The 21808-nt window shown below is 43.4% G+C and overlaps 1 protein-coding gene across 5 annotated transcripts in view; it reads left to right on the plus strand.

The window, feature by feature from the left end:
- The window catches only part of tnpo1 (transportin 1), a 185869-nt gene that overhangs the window by 65961 nt on the left and 98100 nt on the right, over positions 1–21808 (plus strand). For all 5 annotated transcript variants that reach the window (XM_041185762.1, XM_041185765.1, XM_041185767.1 and 2 more), the window contains one exon: positions 19310–19459. In XM_041185762.1, the coding sequence (XP_041041696.1) occupies positions 19310–19459 (150 nt within the window). The remainder of the gene's footprint in view (positions 1–19309; positions 19460–21808) is intronic.

The raw sequence follows: 21808 nt of genomic DNA on the forward strand, positions 1-21808 counted from the left end.
ACTTAACATTAAGTTCAACAGCTTCAGACCAAGAACTCTGTCCTTCATTTTGATTGTTTTTTTTCGTACCACAGGGCCAGTTTGTAACTTGTTCTTATGATTTGTTTTCAGAGAGCACTGGACCCTTGTTCTGCTATTAACACATTCCTTAGTCTTTAACACTATCATTACCACTCACTTTGTCTTGTGCCCATGACATCTTTGTCACATCTTTCCTGGGCTCTTACCTATGCCTGACCTTCTAATTTGCTCAACCTGTTCCACTTCCTCTCAATAGTATAAAAACTCATCACATTTCTACCTCTCTCCAGCACAGAAGAGTCATATTGATTAGAAACATTAACTCTGTTTTTCTCTTCACAGATGCTGCCAGACCTGCTGAGTTTTTCTAGCATTTTTGTTTTCATTTCAAGTTTCCAGCATCCGCAGTGTTTTGCTTTTATTTGATAATTAACCTGTTTGGCCACGTTATGAACCAGAGTGGGACTTGAGCCCGGAGCTTCTGGCCCAGAGGTAGGGATGCTACCCACTGCATCGTAAAACTTCCTCATAAATCTGTGCTGGCTCTCCTTAATTAACTTCTTGAATAAGGGTGTCATGTTTGCCACTCTCGAATCCTCTGGCAGCTCCCCCCATATCTAGGGAAGCTTGTAAAATTAAGGCAAGCCCTTCCACTGTCTCCACCCCATGTCCTTTAGTAATCTGGGATGCAAGACATGGATTGGGTGACATATCTATGCTAAGCAAAGCCAGCCTTTCCAGTTACTCTTCCCTTTCACTTTTCACGCTATCCATTGCCTTCACCATCTCTGCTTCTACCAATACTTTCAGAATCCTCTTCCTTAGTAAATACTGATATAAAGAACTCGATAAAGTATTCTAGCCTTGCCCTCCACCTCCTAAGCGTAAACCACCCTCTTTATCCTGAATAGGACCCACTCCATCTCTCACTGCCCACTTATACATGTTAGTAGGAGATTTTTGGGCTCCTTTTTAGTAGGCCAATCTACTCTCATACTCCTTGCTAGTCTTTTCTGCTTACCTCTCCCTCAACCTGTTGTATTTGACCTGGTTTTCACTTGAAGCACTCCCTGACATGTGACTCCCTCCTTTTTTTGTTTCATCATAATCTCTATCTCCCTCAATGTCCAAGGAGCCTTGTTTTTGGCTCCCTTTTGCCCTTGTTGGAATGTACCTAGGAAGCATTTCTTCCTTAATAATCCATTATTCTGTTACAGTTTTTCCTTTCAATCTCTGGTTTTGTTTTACCCTGGCTAGATCCATTTATCATCGCATTGAAATTTAGATTCCAATTTAGAAGTTCTATATTAGATTGCTTCTTGCTCTTCTCCATTACTAACCTAATTCTTATGATGCGATGATGACTTATCCAAATATTCCGCTATAGACGCTTGGTCTGCTTGACCCTCCTCATTCCCCAGTATCAGATCCAGCAATGCCTTCTTTTCAGTTGGGCTGAAAACATACTGATCAAGAAAGTCCTTCTGAACACAGTTCAGAGATTCCTCTCCCTCCTTACGCTATGCTCTAACATTAATTACCCAAATATCAATTGGGATAAAGTCCCCATCCTGTATCGCCACTCTAGTCATTGCACATTTCTCTGATTTTCTTGCAGATTTGTTCTTCTATCACTCACTATTTGGAGGCCTGTAGAATACCCCAAGTAATGTAATCTTATATTTGTTTCCTTCTCAACTCTGGCCTTCCCCACACAAGGAAACCCTCTCAAGTACAAAATCATTGCTGCCATCCCACCTCCCTTTTTTCCTTCTCTGCCTTTTCTGAATGTTTTATATCCTTGTATATTAAATGCCCAGTTCTTACCGTTTTTCAGCTCCATTTCAGTTATTGCCACTGCATGTTCCACACTGCTATTTGTGCTTGTAGCTTACCGAGCTCGATCAGGAGTAGTGTAGTGCCAAATTTTGAGGAGCAGGAACTGTAAGAAAATGTATCTGCCATTTCACTTCTAAATCTACTATTAATTGTTTTCCTATGTATTAATCATTTGAGCTCCCAAACATCAGTAAAACTATGCTCTTTAAGTGAAAAATATTAGTTCTGGTAGGCATTTTGTTTTGAACCATGTGGTATTTTGAATCATTAGTGTTTAACATAGCTAGAATTTCATTATGCGGCAGTTTAATTACTTAATTGAAGCCTATTAAAAACATGAATTACAGAAACTTTACTTCTGATTGGGGGATAGTATATTGAGGGATCAATGCTTTTCTTGATTTATATTTATAACCTAGACCTGGGTGGAGTGGACATAATTTCAAAAATTGAAGATGATGCAAGACTTGGAAGTATTAAACTGTGAGGAGGATAGTGATAGACTTCAAGAGGATATAGACAGGCTGGTAGAATGGGCAGATCTGTGGGAGATGAAATTTAATGTTGAGAAATGTGAAGTGATACATTTTGGTCAGAAGAATGAGGAGAGGTGACACAAAATGAAGGGTACAATTCTGAAGGAAATACAGGAGCAGAGGGACCTGGATGTATAATGTGCATAAATCATTGAAGGTGGCAGGACAGGTTGCGAAAGAGTTAATAAATTATACTGAATCCTGGGTTTTATAAATAGCGGCACAGAGTATAAAAGTACGTTTGTGAACCTTCATAAAACACTGGTTCAGCCTCAATGGGCTGGATGAGAAGGTTTTAGAAAGGGTGCAGAAAAGATTTCTGAGAATGCAAGACTTCAGCAATGTGGATAGATTTGCTAAGCTGGGGCTGTTCTCCTTGGAGAAGAGAAGGTTGAGAGGTTGTTAGACATGTTAAAGATCATGGGGGTCTGTAAAGTGTAAATGGGGGGAACCTGTTCCCATCGGTAGAAGATCGAGAGCCCTAACGTGATTAGCAAAAGAATCAGAGGCGACAACAGGAAAAGTTTCTTTGTGCAGCAAGTGATTTTGATCTGCAATGCATTGCCTGAGTGTGTGATGGAGACCAATTCAGTTGTGGTTTTCAAAAGGGAACTGAATAATTATCTGAAGATTTTGCAGGGCTAGAGGGAAAAGGTTGAGTGGTGGGACTAGCTGAGTTGCTGTTGCAGAGAACTGACTGTACTGAATGGCTCACCCCTGTGCTTAACCATTCTATGATTCTAGTATGGATACATTCAAGGAACTTGACAAATATGAGGAAGAAAAAAGCTGAAAGTTACCCTGATAGTGTTATCAGGAAGGGTGAGAGGAGGCTGTGGAACATAAACGCCAAAATACACGAGGTGGGCTAAATTGCCTGCTTCTGTGCTGTACATTCCATGTAAAGCTGCAAGCAGGAAATAGAAACCTCAAACTGCATTTTGCATCCTCAGGCCATCACAGCCAAGGAATTAATGTTCAGTAGGCAAATACAGCAGTGTTAAAAACAAAAACAAAAAACTGCGGATGCTGGAAATCCAAAACAAAAACAAAATTACTTGGAAAAACTCAGGTCTGGCAGCATCGGCAGAGAAGAAAAGAGTTGACGTTTCGAGTCCTCATGACCCTTCGACAGAACTAAGTGAATCCCAGGAAGGGTTGAAGTATAAGCTGATTTGGGAGGGGGGGGGTTGGTGGGGGGGAGAGGGAGAGAAGTGGAGGGGGGTGGTGTGGTTGTAGGCAAAAGCAGTGACAGAAGCAGATCATCAAAAGATGTCACAGACGGCAGAACAAAAGAACACATAGGTGTCGAAGTTGGTGATATTATCTAAACGAATGTGCTAATTAAGAATGGATGGTAGGGCACTCAAGGTATAGCTCTAGTGGGGGTGGGGGGGGAGCATAAAAGTTTTAAAAATATTTTAAAATAATGGAAATAGGAGGGAAAAAGAAAAATCTATATAATTTATTGGAAAAAAAAACAAAAGGAAGGGGGAAGAAACAGAAGGGGGGTGGGGATGGAGGAGGGAGCTCAAGACCTAAAGTTGTTGAATTCAATATTCAGTCCGGAAGGCTGTAAAGTGCCTCGTCGGAAGATGAGGTGTTGTTCCTCCAGTTTGCGTTGGGCTTCACTGGAACAATGCAGCAGGCCAAGGACAGACATGTGGGCAAGAGAGCAGGGTGGAGTGTTGAAATGGCAAGCGATAGGGAGGTTTGGGTCATTCTTGCGGACAGACAACAGGTGTTCTGCAAAGCGGTCGCCCAGTTTACGTTTGGTCTCTCCAATGTAGAGGAGACTGCATTGGGAGCAACGAATGCAGTAGACTAAGTTGGGGGAAATGCAAGTGAAATGTTGCTTCACTTGAAAGGAGTGTTTGGGCCCTTGGACGGTGAGGAGAGTGGAAGTGAAGGGGCAGGTGTTACATCTTTTGCGTGGGCATGGGGGGTGCCATAGGTGGGGTTTGGGGGGTAGGGGGTGATGGAGGAGTGGACCAGGGTGTCCAGGAGGGAACGATCCCTGCGGAATGCCGACAGTGGGGGTGAAGGGAAGATGTGTTTGGTAGTGTCATCATGCTGGAGTTAGCGGAAATGGCGGAGGATGATCCTTTGAATGCGGAGGCTGGTGGGGTGATAAGTGAGGACAAGGGGGACCCTGTCATGTTTCTGGGAGGGAGGAGAAGGCATGAGGGCGGATGCGCGGGAGATGGGCTGGACACGGTTGAGGGCCCTGTCAACGACCGTGGGTGGAAAACCTCGGTTAAGGAAGAAGGAGGACATGTCAGAGGAACTGTTTTTGAAGGTAGCATCATCGGAACAGATGCGACGGAGGCGAAGGAACTGAGTGAATGGGATGGAGCCCTTACAGGAAGTGGGGTGTGAGGAGCTGTAGTCGAGATAGCTGATTCCTCTGACACCTTACGTCACATCAACAATTTCCAGTTCCTTGGCCCTAATCGCTTCCTCTTCACCATGGACGTCCAATCCCTCTACACCTCCATCCCCCACCAGGATGGTCTGAGGGCCCTTAGCTTCTTCCTCGAACAGAGGCCCGAACAATCCCCATCCACCACTACTCTCCTCCATCTGGCTGAACTTGTTCTCACACTGAACAATTTCTCCTTCAACTCCTCTCACTTCCTCCAAATAAAAGGTGTGGCTATGGGTACCCGCATGGGCCCCAGCTATGTCTGTCTCTTTATGTGGTATGTGGAACATTCCTTGTTCCAGTCCTACTCCGGCCCCCTTCCACAACTCTTTCTCCGGTACATCGATGATTACTTCGGTGCTGCTTCATTCCCTCGTCGGGACTTGGAAAAATGTAATAATTTTGCTTCCAATCTCCACCCCTCCATCATTTTCACGTGGTCCATCTCTGACACTTCCCTTCCCTTCCTTGACCTCTCTGTCTCAATCTCTGGTGATAGACTGTCCACCAATATCCATTACAAGCCTACCGACTCCCACAGCTACCTCGACTACAGCTGCTCACACCCCACTTCCTGTAAGGACTCCATCCCATTCTCTCAGTTCCTTCGCCTCCGTCGCATCTGTTCCGATGATGCTATCTTCAAAAACAGTTCCTCTGACATGTCCTCCTTCTTCCTTAACCGAGGTTTTCCACCCACGGTCGTTGACAGGGCCCTCAACCGTGTCCGGCCCATCTCCCGCGCATCCGCCCTCACGTCTTCTCTTCCCTTCCAGAAACATGACAGGGTCCCCCTTGTCCTCACTTATCACCCCACCAGCCTCCGCATTCAAAGGATCATCCTCCGCCATTTCCGCCAACTCCAGCATGATGCCATTACCAAACACATCTTCCCTTCACCCCCACTGTCGGCATTCCGTAGGGATCGTTCCCTCCGGGACACCCTGGTCCACTCCTCCATCACCCCCCTTCTGTTTCTTCCCCCTTCCTTTTGTTTTTTTCCCAATAAATTATATAGATTTTTCTTTTTTCCTCCTATTTCCATTATTTTAAAATATTTTTAAAACTTTTATGCTCCCCCCACCCCCACTAGAGCTATACCTTGAGTGCCCTACCATCCATTCTTAATTAGCACATTCGTTTAGATAATATCACCAACTTCGACACCTATGTGTTCTTTTGTTCTGCCGTTTGTGACATCTTTTGATGATCTGCTTCTATCACTGCTTTTGCCTACAACCACACCACCCCCCTCCACTTCCCCCTGCCCCAACCAGCTTATATTTCAACCCTTCCTGGGATTCACCTAGTTCTGTCGAAGGGTCATGAGGACTCGAAACGTCAACTCTTTTCTTCTCCGCCAATGCTGCCGGACCTGCTGAGTTTTTCCAAATGCAGCAGTGTGTTTGGGGGTATTGATGCTGCTTTGGATCCCAACAATCTTGAGCTCCAAAGAACCTGGAATGCCTGTTTGAGAGCTGTGTGCAGGGAGTTGTAAGGTCAATATTTTTTTAAACAGTCAGGGAACTATACAGGAGGGTAACTGCTGTTGCTGCTGCGCATTGACTCAGGCTTTCTGCAGGAGCAGCATGAGGCCCTGGGCCCCGCCTTCCCTCCGCCACCTCTCAACCTCCCCAGGCTCCAGATTCACAGCCACAGTCGCTCTTACCATCCAGCCTGAACTCAAACTCCAGGGACTCGTGGTGAAACTTGCCCTTGTGCCCCACATCATAATTCAGGTAATAATCATGCAACATTGTTTCTGCATCAGCTGCCTCTGTGTCACAAGTCATGCCGCCCCATGTGGTCGCAAGAGGATTTCCCTCCAGTTCTAACTGCTGCCATTAATGAGCCAAATCCCCCTGCATGTGTTACTCCTGGAAGCAAGTGGCTTCAATATCGGAGGCAGTGATGATTAAAATCAACATCAATCTTGCAGATTGAAAATCCAGTCAGAAAATTAATGGGGGTGTATAAGACATAAATGTGAGCAGGAGTAGGCCATTTGCCTCAATGAACCTGCTCCACCATTCGCTAAGATCATGGCTGACCTTATTGTGGCCTTAACTCCATTTCTTATCTGCATTCCACACCCCCCTTCACCCAGCATAAATCTTGATTTCCTTATGAATCAAAAATCTGTTTAACTCAGTCCTGAATATACTCTACTGCTTTCTGTGAAAGCATTCCAAATGCTAACGATCCTCAGAAGCAATTCCTCCTCTCTCCGTCTTAAATGGGCAATACCTATCTTTCAACTGTGCCTCCTAGTTCTACATTGCCTCACAAAAGGAAATGTCCTGCCATCATCAACTTTTGGAAATAGGCAAGTGAGCCATTCACCCTAATGCCAAGAGGCGTGGCTTGCTACCACCTTCTCGAGGACAATTAGGGCAATAAATGCTGGAATAAGCATAGAACCTGCTGGAAAAACTCAGGTGTGGCAGCATCTGTGGAGAGGGAAACAGAATGAACATTTCGAGTCCAATATGGCTCTTCTTTGGAATAAATGCTGGCCTTCCCAGTTTTGCCTACATCCCATGAAAGAATAAAGATCTCTATCAAAACACTGAGGGGCCACATTGAGAGCATTGGGTTTTAGTTGCCACATTATAGAAATATATTAATTATATAATGTTTTATTGAAGTTATTAAACTCTCTAAGAAAGCATTGTGGGCCACATTGAGAGGGTAGGTCGAAATTTTGGTTTCCATATAATATAAAGGTTATTCTCTATCACTATTGACAGGAGATGTACTTTGGGTGTGTACATTGAACTGACACCCACCCTCAGGGCTGTGAGGTGACTGATTCCAGGTGGTCAGGTTATTAGAGGCGGTGATAGCGTTCAGGAAAGTGAGGCTAGGTTGGAAATTGTCCCCGGGCAGGGCCTGCAGCTGGTTCCTGGACACATTGAGCTGCTGAGATGGAGGCAGCGGCCGAGGCCAGGGTGGGGTTGTGGGGGGTGGGTTGGTGGAGCTGGCTCAGGTGGATAGCACTCAAGCAGGCTGTTGAGCTGCCCCAGGAGGCCCAGGCTGTTAGGATGGGAGCTGAGCTCATTCCCACACAGGTCAAGGATCTGCAGGGAGGCCGGCCAACTGGTTTGACTTGAGCATCAGGCTCCGGAGCTGGCTCAGGCCACACAGCTCAGATGGCAGCTGCTGCAGGCCTGCCCCCAGCTCCAGGTGATTGAGCAGCAGCAGCCAGTACAAGCCGCCCGCCCTTTTGGACCTACTCTGCAGTAGCAGCTCCTGCTGCCTCTTGGCCAGAGCCAGCCGGACCTCTGGCCTCATTGCCCTGGCAACCGTTGCCATCACAACTGAATATGGAGCGGCAGAACGGATGGCCAATCAGCAAAGGAGAGCTTACCATCTGGCGATGCTCAGGAGGTGTCGGAGCAATGCTCCGGCAGCACTACGCCCCTGACCTTAATCACCATACTTTGTACATTTATTGTAGCTCTGCCTTTGTATTCCTTGTAGTCATTTTTTAGTTTGTACTTATCTAATATGATGCTGCTTCCTTCTTTAGTATTGTCCAATGCTCTCACTTTGTGCACTTGTATTCTTTTTTTCTACTAGTGCCCATCACCTTGCCAATTTAGTTTAAATCCTCCCCAGCCACACCTGTGAACTTCCCTGCGGGAATATTGGTCCCAGTCCTGTGTATTAATATGTAGCTTCCAGTACGTGCAAATGAGCCGCATTGCGAGTCTAATTGACTACCTTAAATTGGTTGTCATTGTAAATCTTAGCATACTGAGGATTATTTTGCAAATGATGTCCAATTGTGGAGTTACATCTAATGTTGGGTACCGTTTTGAGTTTTGCAAGCACGGGCTTGGTTGGGTATGGCCTTTACCTTGCCCGTTGCGAACAGCGGCTGGGATACACAATTTGATACGATCCACCAGTCTATGGGATGTATGGCCTAAATATCTAACATCACACTGGCACTGAAATTCATATTCCACATTACTCATTTGTGTGATAAGCAGAATGCCCTTTTGGCTTGATGGCAGCATCCTGTTAGTGGCAAATACCATTCATGTTGCTACTGCATGGTAGCAGCGTGAAACAGCTAGCTTCACCTGTTGTCCAAATTTTTGAGGTACCTTGCCCTTCCAGGGTAGAATGGACACTTCTCAGGGCCATAAGTGACAGCCTTAGGCCCGTTCATGAGTTTCTGTGGTATACAGCGCAAAATGATCAGACCAGGGTAGCCATTATCCTACAGGATGTCTTTGATGTGCCCCTATTTCAGCATTAAGCTTGCATGGTGAGCAAATGGCTCGGGCCCTATTTACAGGGCTGTTGATAAGACCAATCTTATAGTGTGTGGAGCTTTAAGAATCCCAAAGCATATATTGACCAATGAAAGTAAGCTTGCAATAGACCATGGTAGGGAATTTCCTTGCAGATTTCTCAACTAGTACATCAAGGAAGGGGAGTTCATTTGACCACACCTTCATAGATGAATTTGAGCACAGGATGGAGCCCATCCTCATACCTGGAACCATTCTCACAAAAGTTTTCTGCAATCTCCCCAGTGCCTTCACATCCTTCCTAAAATGCTAACCCAAAACTAGATGCATTACCATCAGCTGAGGCCAAAAGCTTTGCTGCCAAGTCTGTCCCTGTCTTAAAAGGGATGCAAAACACCCCCAGACTATACACACAGTCCCCTCCAAGCCACAGATCATCCTGACTTGCTACTATATCACTGTCACTGGGTCAAAATCCTGAAACTCCCCGCTAAACAGCACTGTGGCTCCACCACATGGACTGTAGGTGGTTCAAGGAGGCAGCTCACCACCTCTTCCAAGGCCAATTAAGGATGGGCAACAAATGCCAGCCTTCCCAATCTTGTTCACATGCCATGAAAGAATAAATAACAAAAGCAAAGCTTCAGGGTATGCATTAGTTTCGTGGCCTGTATTAGTTTCGAATTTTGAGCAAGGGGAAGAAAAACCCATGCACCTTGTCATACGAGGCACGAAGCACTTGATCGAAGTCCAAGAAGCCAGGGGTGAGACTCTTTATCTCTGAGCCATTTCCTCGCATTCTGCAAGGGGTTTATCCCAGAAATCCACATCCAACTGAGGAATGAGGGGAGATAGAGAGAGGGCAAAGGAAACTGAGAAAGACAAAGTGAGAGTGAAGGAGAAAGACAGAGAGAATGACACTCTGCCATGTTTGGCCCACTCAAAGCCTGTCCAAATCCCCTTGAAGCCCCTTTGCATCATCCTTACAGCACACACAAGTTCCCCTAGTTTTGTCATCTGCAAACTTGGAAATATTATATTTGGTTCACACATTTAAATCATTGTTATAGATTGTGAACAGCTGGGGCTCAACTACTGATCCTTGCCGTACCCCACTAGTCACAGCCAGCAAACCTGATAATGACCAGTTTATTCCTACTCTGTTTTTTGTTCAATCTGCAATCCATGCTAGTAACTCTATCGAGTACAAACACATTTCCATCTGTTTTTTCAGATGAAGTTACATTGTTTCATAGTTTGCCATTGTGAGATTGGAACTCTTGATCTTGAGGTTACAAGCCCAGTACCATAACCACTTGGCTATTTAGGCCAAGCTAATCCATGCTAATATATTAACCTCTATCCCATGTGCTTTACTGATGTTTATTAGTCTCCTGTGTGGCACCTTTTCTATTTTGCTAGAAACGCCCTCAAAACAAAAACTCCAGGTTTGTCAGACATAATTTGCCTTTCTAGAATCCATGTTGACTCTGCAAGCAATGGGTCTCAGGTGCCTGTCTGTGATATAAAAAAAAACTCTTCCCTCTTTAACAACCTAGTTAATGTCCTGTTTAAAGTATTAATTTTAATTAACACTTATGGAATGCTATATGCTTTAACTCTTATTAATTCACTGCTGTACTAACCCTGACACCTAGGTTAAAAGGAATACCCGAGTTTAGAGAAAGAAAAGAGAAACCATGGGGGTCTGGACAGAGTAGATAGGGAGAAACTGTCCCTGTTAGAAGGGTGGAGAACCAGAGGATACCGATTTAAGAGGATTTAAAAGCAGTGGTGACTTGAGGAAAATCTTTTTTTCAACACTGCATGGTTAGGATCTGGAATGCACTGCCTCATTGTGGTGGAGGTCCTCCTCCAAGGTCTTCAAAGGAGAATTAGATCATTATTTGGAAGATTTGCAGGGCTACAGGGTAAAAACAAAGGAGTGGGGCTCAAGTGAGCTGTTCTAGAGAGCCAGCACAGACACAACGGGCTGGATGGCCGGCTTCTGTGTTATAACCATTCCTTTGATTCTATGAAATGAAAAGATCTGAGAAAGCCATGTGAATGGAAACAGGATTGGGGGAAGTTTGGAATAAAGTAAATTGGAAAGATGTTCATTTCTTGGCCTTGTTCTTTTTCCACGCTATTTTTCATCAGGTTGCTCAATTACTTCAGTTTTTATGCACCCCTAGTGAGTAGTTTCTTTCTTGTATAACACTCTTGCGCACATTTTTTTTTTGTCTATTCTAAGGTGCAAAGCATTATTGATTAGTGCACATCTATTGCAGTGCTAACCAGATAGCACAGGCTCTCTCATGTTAGAGGGGACAAACAGACATAGTAATTATATATTTGAAAAATGTATTTTTCCGGACTTAAATGACACTGGTTGGTCTCCTATGGTATCGCATGTCAGTTGAGGTTAGGTGCTGACTTAGAATTCTCAGCCATTTTTTAATGTTCTGGAGGACCTTTTTTTTGTATGATGCCTGATTTTGTCTGGGGGATGTTTATTTATGAACAGTGATTTCATCAGAATTTTTCCATAAAGTAGATGTCATAAATGGAAGACTAGAGAGCAAAAACAAGGAAGCTATGTCAAACCTTTATAGAACACCGGTTGAGCCTCAGCTAGAATATTGTGTTCAGTTCTGGGCACCACAGTTTCAGAAGACTGTCGAGGCTTAAGCGGAGAGGGTCAGAAGGGACCTAGTAAAATGGTATTAGGGATGAGTGACTTCAATTGTTAGAGGTATTGGACACTTTCACTTAAAATGTTCTAAATCAAAAATTCCTCTATTTATTGACTTGAAAAAATAACTTGCTATATTTGGCAAAAGCAGAAAATACTGTAGATTTTAATGGAAGAATTACTTCATTGCTGTTTTCAGTTTGAATCCTGATTTGCTTATTTTGAATAGAAAACTAAATGATACTTATACATTGACCTGCATTGATGCCCAGACAAATTGCGGAATGCTTTATTAACCTACATTGGATTCATAGGTACTTCTGGGTTTTGTTTTGTTTTTTGTTCAGTTTCTTTTATCATTTTTATTGTGCTATAAATGCGCACGTACTGCCATGAGAAATTCATTCTCTTTCTCCTGCGATGGTTTTGGTACCATGCAATCTTTTGGTGTGAAATGACTGGCTGGGCTGTCTCTCCTGCTGATTGCCTTATTAATGTGCCGGTGGGTGTGTTCTAAATTAGAGATCCTTTATATATTTTGAATTGCTTTTTATTGCTGCATGCAAACACATTAAATTCTCAGGCGCATGTTGTGTCTGTGGAACTTTTTTTAAGCTTGCTTATCAGTAGGGTTTTATTTGTTTTTATAGATTGTGTCAACCATTTGGTGGCTGAAAGCTTGCCATATCCCTTCAGATTAGATTGGTGACAGTGTTTTGTGTCTCTAATTTACAAAACTATAAAATTCAGCCAGTTTTTAAAAAAAATCATTCACAGAATGTGGGTGCCTTTAGCAAGGCCAGCATTTTGTTTTGCTCTTGCAGGTGGTGGTGACCTGCCTTTTTGAACTACTCAGTCTGTGTGATGAAGTTGCTCCCTCCCTGCTGTTAGCTTGGGAGTTCCAGGGTTTTGACACAGCAGAGGTGATGGAATGTAGTTCCAAGTCAGGGTGGTGTGTAACTTGATGATGATGATGGTCTCTTCTGTTTGTCCTTCTACGTGGTAGAGATTGTGGCTTTGGGGGTTGCTGCCATGTATCTAGTAGCTAGTATACGACAGTCACAGTGGTGGTAGATGGGGCGAAAGCTTAAGCTGTTGGATGGAGTGCTAATCAGCCAGGCCACTTTGTTCTGAATGGTGTCTAGCTTGACTTTTGGGGCTGTAGTCATCCAGGCAAGTAGGGAATATTTCATTCACACTTCTGACTTGCACCTTGTAGATGAGAGGCTTTCGGAAGTAAGAGGTTAGTGTCTTGCCACAGAATACCCTGCCTGTGACCTGCCGGGTGTACTCTTGCAGTCACAGTACTTATATGGCTAAGTTTCTGGTCAGTGGTGACCCCCAGGATATTGATGATGGAAGATTTGGTCTTGGTAATGATGTTGAACGTCAAGCACTGTTGGTTAGACTGTCTCCCTAGTTGGACTTGAGCATTGCCTGACACTTGTGTGACATGAATCTTATTCCTCACTTATCAGCCTGAGCCTATGTGTCCAGATTTTGCTGTATGTGGGCAAGGACTGCTTCAGATTCGGAACAATTACGAATGGGACTGACTGAACACTGCAATCAATTGTAAACATCTCTGCTTTTGATCTGACAGGTGACAATACTGCCAACTGAGCCACAGATGGCACTGATCCATCAATGAGACAACAGTTCTGACAGCAGCTCTTTAGGGTCCATGAAATTAATAGGCAAGCTAGCAATACCCCGTAAATGTAGAAATCAAATGAGGCTGCAAACACTCAGATCATAGTTTGGATACCTGGCCTAAGGAAATTCCATTGTATACATACAGAGAATCTCAGTACTAAATTCTTCAAGATATATATGGTGAAATTTTTGCATATCTGTTAGCTTCCCTCATGTGGAAACAGTGAATTGTGAGACATGAATCTAGTCACTTATCAGCCTGAACCTATGTCCAGATTTTGGAGGAAAAGCCATTTATGAAGCAGCTGGAGATGGTTAGATTTAGGATACTGCCTTTAAGAACTCTTGCAGTGATGTCTTGGGGCTGAGATGATTGAACGCCAACGACCATAACCAACCATTGACTTGAACTTTGATGCCACACTCGTCAAATGCTGTATTGATGCCAAGGGTAGTCACTGTTACTCACTTCTGGAATTCGGCTGTCTTGTGCATGTTTGGACCAATGCTGGAATGAGCCAAGTGGTGCTCGCAGAACCCAAACTGATTGTCAGTGAGCAGGTTGGTGGTGGAGGAGTTCAGTTTCATTTCAAGTTTACTGTGTTCTCAAAATGCATTTATTAAACTCTACTACGAAGATGGGTCTTGAAAAACAAAACATTTATTTTGCACAGAAAGATTTATGGTCATCACAGTGCAGAAGAGGCTCTTCGGCCCATCGAGTCGAGACACGTTAGAAACACCTGACCTACCTTCCTAATCCCATTTACCAGCACTTGGCCCATAGCCTTGAGTGTTATGACATGCCAAGTGCTCATCCAGGTACTTTTTAAAGGATGTGAGTCAACCCGCCTCCACCACCCTCCCAGGCAGTGCATTCCAGACCGTCCCCAACCTCTGGGTAAAAAAAGTTTTTTTTCCTCTGCCTCCCCCCCCATCCAAAACCTTCTGCCCCTCACCTTGAATTTATGTCCCCTCGTGACTGACCCTTCAACTAAGGGGAACAGCTGCTCCCTTTCCACCCTGTCCATGCCCCTCATAAACTTGTACACCTCAATCAGGTTGCCCCTCAGCCTTCTCTGCTCCAACGAAATCAACCCAAGTCTATCCAAGCTCTCTTCATAACTTAACTGTTTCATCCCAGGCAACATCCTGGTGAATCTCCTTTGCACACAGTACTCCAGCACTGACCCATTGACTAGTCATTAACTTCCTGGCCTGGACAAAACATCATATTCATTCTAGCTTTTTTTAACTGCAAGCACTTTTGAAGCTTATATCTGCAACTTGGCCAAGCCTCGGTAATCCCGTGATGCATCCTGATTTGCCTCTTCAGTTTTAATGAGATTTTGTGACTCTTGGTCACTGATGTCTGGGTGGCTTGCTGACAAATCTGTGGGATCTGTCATGGTTGCATCGGCCATTTGCATCATGTTGATTCTGAATGTTAGATTATAAATAAGGTAGCTGTTGTAGATTGTTTTGCTTTACTGATTTTGTATAGTAAAGTTCATTTAAAATAGTGGAATTTTATAGTTTATTCTCCTGTGGGTAACTGGGCTTTCAAACTTTTGACTACTTTAAACAGAAAGTTACTGATCCCTAACTGGATTGTAACATACTAGATTTTAACATGGCCCCTCTGGGATCTTCCAGGGAAAAGATTAAAGGTCCTTGTTGATGGATGATTGTTTATCATCTGAGCAGTTATTTAGTTCCATCTAATGGATCTCCAGCAGATTGCTGGCAAAGGGTGAAAAGTTAATTTGGGAGGTCAGTTTGCCAGTTCACCCTCATGTCAGTTTTACTTTTGAAGGGAAGAGCAGAGAAAGATTTTTCTGTTCCTATGATCTATTAAGAAAGAAGGGTGCAGCAAAATTATGGACACAATATGGCCTCCAAATTGCACATCATCCTGTTGGAAATCTTATGCTATTCTATTATCAGCACAAGGATTGCAGCAATTCAAAGAGGCCCCTACACCACCTTGTCATGGATGATTTAAGAGGAGCTGAAGTCACACTGTGAATAGAAACTTCAGCCCTACAAGTTCTTGCGTTCCACTTTCCATGCTTTGAATACAAACTACAGACTGAGGCCTCGTTATAGAAATATCTTGTCATTTCACCATTGCAGATGTTCAGTATCTGGAATGACAGTACATACATTTGGATCAGCGAACTTAATGGGAAAAATATCATTGCATTTAATCTTCAGTTTTCATAATAAAAAGGAAGTTGACGGACTTCCTTGAGTGGAACTAAGATTCTCAATAGAAAAAAATCAAATCCAGAACAAGGCTCATTAAAATGTCGAGCAATTTCTCTGCTTTGCCAAGGTTGCCATTGTGGCATCAATGAGGCGACTCATCTCAAACCTTGCTAGACTTCTCACACCACTATGTACAATGGTAAGCTGTTTCATTGACGGCTCCAACTGAATCCTTTTTGTTGAATATGACCCCAGCATTGGAGGGTTTCTCCATGATCCCATTGACCTCCGTTTTTAAAATTTATTTACACGTGGGACGTGAGCAGCACTGGCGCGGCCAGCATTTATTCCCCAATCCTAATTGCTCTTGAGAAGGTGGTTGTGAGCCGCCGCCTTGAACCGCTGTCGCCCATGTGGTGCAGGTACACCCACAGTGCTGTTAGGGAGGGAGTTACAGGATTTTGATCCAGCGACAGTTAAGGGATGACTATATAGTTCCAGGTTAGGATGGTGTGTGGCTTGGAGCGGAACTTGCAGGCAGTGGTGTTCCCATACATCTGCTGCCCTTATCCTTCCAGCTGGTAGAGTTCATGGGTTTGGGAGATGCTGTTGAAGGAGCCTTGGTGAATTCCTGCATTGCATCTTGTTTGGTACACACTGCTGCCACTGTGCGCCGGTGGTAGCAGGAGTGAATGTTTGTGGCTGGGGTACCAATCAAGTGGACTACTTTGCCTGGGTGGTGTTAAGCTTCTCAAGTGTTGTTGGAGCTACACTTATCCAGGCAAGTGGAGAATATTCCATTACACTCCTGACTTGTGCCTTGTAGATAGTGGACAGGCTTTGGGGAGTTAGAAGGTGAGTTACTTGCCACAGAATTGCCAGCCTCTGACCTGCTCTAGTAACCATGGTATTTATATGGCTAGTCCCGTTCATTTTCCAGTCAATTGTACCCCCCAAGATATAGAGTAGGAGATTCGGTGATGGTAGTGACATTCAACATCAAGGGGAGAGGGTTCAATTTTCCCTTGTTGGAGTTGGTCATTGCTTGACAATTGTGTGGCACAAATATTACTTGCCCAAGCCTGAATGTTGTCCAGGTCTTGTTGCATATGGACACGAACTGCTTCAGTATCTGAGGAGTGGTGCTGTAAATTGTGCAATCATTAGCAAACATTCCCACTTCTGAACTTATGGTGGAGGGAAGGTCACTGATAAAACAGCTGAAGATGGCTAGGACATTACCCTGAGGAACTCCTGCAGTGATGTCCTGAGACTGAGAGGATTTACCTCCAACAACTGCAACCATCTTCCTTTCTGCTAGACATGACTTCAGCCAATGGAAATTTTTCCCCGATTCCCATTGACTTCAGTTTTGCTTGGGCTCCTTGATGCCACTGTTAGTCAAATGCTGCCTTGATGTTAATGAAAGTCACCCTCATCCCACCTCGAGTTCAGCTCTTATGTCCATCTTTGGATCAAGGCTGTAATGAGGTTAGGAGCTGAATGGTCCTGGCAGAACCCAAACTGAGCTGCAGTGAGCAGGTAATACTGAGTAAATGCTGCTTGATAGCATTGTCAACGACACCTTCCATCACTTTGCTGATGACGAGAGTAGGCTTATGGGGTAGTAATTGACCAGGTTGGATTTGTCCTTTTCATGGACGGGTCATACCTGGTCAATTTTCCACATTGCCGGGTAGATGCCAGTGTTGTATATGTACTGGAGCAACTTGGCTAGGAGCATGGCATGTTCTAGGGCACAGGCTTTCAATGCTATTGTCGAGTGTTGTCAGGGCCCATAGCACTTGCAGAATCCAGTGCCTTCAGCTGTTTCTTGATGATATGTGGAGTGAATGGAATTGACTGGCATCTGTGGTGCTGGGGACCTCAGGAGGAGGCCAAGATGGATCATCCACTTGGCACTTCTGGCTGAAGATGGTTGCAAATGCTACAGAATTGTGTTTTGCATTGATGTGCTGGGCTTTCCCCATCATTAAGGATGGGAATGTTTGTCCACCTCCAGTTAGTTATCTAGTTATCCGCCACCATTCATGACTGATGTGGCAGGACTGCAGAGCTTAGATTGGACCTGTCGATTGTGGCAATGCTTAGCTCTGTCTGACACATTCTGCTTTTGCTGTTTTGCATGCAAGTAGACCTGTGTTGTAGCTTCACCAGAATGGCACCTCATTTTTCAGGTATGCCTGGTGCTGCTCCTGGCCTGCCTTCCTGTACTCTTCAGTGAACCAGGCCCAGCTTGATGGTAATGGCAGAGTGGGAGATTTGCCAGGTCATGAGGTTACAGGTTGTGGTTGGATACAGTTCTGCTGATGCCCACAGCGCCTCATGGATGCCCAGTTTTGAGTTGCTAGATTGGTTTGAAATCCATCCCAATTTAGTACGGTGTTAGTGCCAGGCAGCACGATGGAAGGTATTCTCAGTGTCTGTCCTGCTGCTGGCCCAGGGATGGTGATGGTGGTATCTGGGACATTGTAAGTTATGATTCTGTGGCCAAGCTGTTATTTGACTAGCCTATAGACAGGTCTCCCAATTTGCCACTAGCCTCAGTAAGGAGGACTTTGCAGGGTTCACAGGGCTGGGTTAGCCTTTGTCGTTTTTGGTACCTAGGTTGATGCTAGATGGTCCACCCGGTTTCATTTGGTTTGATACAACTTTGTGCCTTGCTAGGCTATTTCAGAGGTCATTTAACCAAATTGCTGTGGGTCTTGAGTCACATGAAGGCCAGACCAGGAAGGACATTAGTGAACCAGCTAGGTTTTTAATGACAATCGGTAGACTTACAGACTGAGACTAGCTTTTAATTACAGATTTATTAATTGAATTTAAATTCCACAAGCTGCCGTGGTGGGATTTGAGCCTTTGGGCCTCTGGATTGCGAGTCCAATGACATTACCACTACACTACTGCCTCCCCCTTGTTGGCATACTTGGCCAAATGGTGACAAGGGCATCTACTACTTTCCCCTGGCATTTATCTCTTGTTTCTATGTCTGGATCAAAGCTGTGAAGAGATTTGGAGTGCTGGTGAAACCTGAACTTAGTGTTAGCAAGCAGTTTATTAGTATGCCTGTGTTGTATAATGATTCTGTTCACCACTGATTACATGTTTATTTGCACATGAAGGCTAAACTACATTCAAAAGTTGACGATAGTACTTTAAGACAAGAAGTATAATGAGCTTGGTTTTTGTCAGCTTTGACTCAGTGACACACTAGTTTCTGAATGAGAATGTCATAGGTTCAAGTCATACAGTAGAAATTTGAGCATGTAACAAAGACTTGACACTTTGATGAAATAATGCCAAATCAATGGCCCCATTTTCAGGATGAGATGCAGAAGTAAAAGATTGCATGGGACTATCCAAAAAGAAGCACTCCTACAGTTTTTGCCACCATTTATCCTTTAAACAACAAAGGTGAAAAATTATTCACCTTTACTGTGCATAAGTAAGCCTACAATACAATTGTGATTACACTTAAAAGTTCTATATTGGGAGTGAGGAGTTTTGGGGTCTCATGAGGATGTGATAGGTTCTATTCTATTCTTTAATACATCTTGTTCATACCACTGCTATGCTGACTATTTAAAAGTACAAGGTGTTGTGCAAATGCACTAATCCTTTTTTTCTTGTTTCATTACAGATGAACCCACACGATCTTTGAGTGGTCTGATTTTGAAGAACAATGTAAAAGCACATTTACATAATTTCCCAAATGGGGTAACCGACTTCATTAAAAATGAGTGCCTGAAAAACATTGGTGATCCCTCACCCTTAATAAGAGCTACTGTTGGTAAGTTTGTTTAAGTAATGTTTTGGTTTACTGATTCTTGACACTCATAACCTTACTTGTATTTTTTAAAATAAAAAAAAATGATTGCAGATGACAACTTATTTTTCTTTCAGCAGAGCCACCCACTAGAACCACCCAACTTGAACTGAATATAGGAGATCGAATAGCACTTTGTTTTTAAGAATATTAGAAATAGGAGCAGCAGTAGGCTATTCAGCAGTTCAAGTCTATTTCTCAATTCAGTATGATCATGGCTGATGTACCTCATCATCTTCTGCACTGTCCCCATGTTCCTTAATTCCTTTAATATCCAAAAGTCTGTCACATGCTGTTTTGAATAAGTTAAACAACTGTGTTTCCTCAGCCTTCTGAGATTGAGAATTTTAAAGATCTGCAACCCTTTGCGTGAAGAAATTTCTTCCCATCAAAGTTCTAAATGATTAACCCCTAGTTCTAGATTCTCCAGCAAGGCAAAACATTTTCTCAGCATCTACTCTGTCAAGTCCCTTAAAAATTCAATGTCTCAATTAGATCACTTCTCATTCTTCTAAATTCCATGAAATATAGGCCAAGTCTACTCATCTCTTTTCATCCCAGGAATCAGTTTTATGAGCTTTTGCTGCACTCCCTCCAAGGCTAGTATAGCCGCCTCCTTGGGTAAAGATATCAAAACTACACGCACTTCTTCCAGTGTCTCGGGATTGAGGATGACTTGTTTTCACTCTGGTTCGATGGGTTTTGAGATAGTGTATAAGTCCAGTATACAACCAGCAGACTCTGCTGCATACAGGACATGTAGTGTTTGGAGGGTCGGGTAGATGAGCTGTTGGGAGGCTTGTGTGCTCTCTGCGTGTTCTTGGTGTGTTCGGTATCTTCTTGAATGAACCTTCTCCATTTTGGTTGCCCACAAGCCATGGACACCCGTGAGTCAGTGGGGATGTTTGACCTCTTCAGGGATGTTTTGAGGACATCTGTTATCCTCCTTGGAGCCTCTTGCAACAATTGAGTTCAGAGCAATTGCTTCAGGAGTCAGGCATACGAACAACATGTCCCGCCTAGCAGAGCTGGTTTTGAGTGATTAGCTTCCCAAGCCCCTGTATGATTGCAGTAAAACTTCTTTGCACTTATACTCCATAACTCCTGTAATAATGGCCAACATATTTGCTTTCCTAGTTGCCTGCTGTGCCTGCATATTTGATTCATATGCAAGGACATCCAGCTCCCTCTGAATATCAACATTTCCCAGTCTCTCACCATTAACAAATATTCTGCTTTTTTATTTTTTCCTTCCACAGTGGATAACTTCCCACTGCACATTATATTTCATCTGCCCTATTCTTGCGCTGTCACTTAACCTGTTCATATCCCTGTTCGCCTCTTTGCATCCCTCTCAGTTTACATTCCCACCTAAATTTGTATTGTCAGCAACTTGGATACGTCGTAACCAGATTCCTACTGTAGGTTATAAGCAGCTGAGGGCTATTTGGGCATTGAGGAGGTTTATATGATTTTGTAGGTTCTGCAGTAGTTTTGTCCTTTGTGTTGACCTTTGCTGTAGGATAAACGCTGCTCAAGTCCTTGAGAGTGTTTAAACTTGCCTTGTTATTTATCTAAGGTTGATAAGTTTGTATGAGGTAATAAAACCTTTTTTTAGATTATTTTAGTTACTCATTCAATGCTGTGCCTACACAGAAATTCCGCTTCAAGAAGAGGCAGAATTATTATACTAGACCCAATTTTACATTTTGAACTGCCAAATGATTTATTAACCAGTTAGTGATAAATAACAGAATCATGACTTTCCTAGTTTTCCTAACTCCCCATATAGCAGAAAATAGAGAAAATTTCTGGAAAACTAGTGTAATTATTTTTATTGCCTAATTAAATTTTTCCCTTCACATCAATCACAGAAGTCATTTACCTTAATATACTACAAAACGCTTAATTAGACTGCTTCTGAAAGCATCAGCTATAACTGCTAAATAGAGCCAGTGGTTATAATACAGAAGGAAGCCATTTTTCCACTGTGTCTACTAGCTCTTTACTACAGCAATCTGGAACGAATCCTGCTCGACTCCTTTCTCTCTGTACAGCTGAATCTATTGTTCAAATATTTATCCAGCTATTCCTTAAAAGGTGCACTAGAGGCTCAGCAACTTCTTTGGTCAACACTAATTAATCCGTGCTTCTAACATCTTTTATGTTAGGAAATTTCCCTTACCCAGTACCTCCCAAACTGTTTTCCAATGTGACCCCATTTTAGCACTTGACAATTAACATCATCCCAGATGCCACCAAAATCTCAAATTAGCATTGTAACATTTGATATATATTTATTAAAGTTTGTCT

Source organism: Carcharodon carcharias, chromosome 4, assembly GCF_017639515.1.
Source record: "Carcharodon carcharias isolate sCarCar2 chromosome 4, sCarCar2.pri, whole genome shotgun sequence".
Taxonomy (NCBI): Eukaryota; Metazoa; Chordata; class Chondrichthyes; order Lamniformes; family Lamnidae; genus Carcharodon; species Carcharodon carcharias.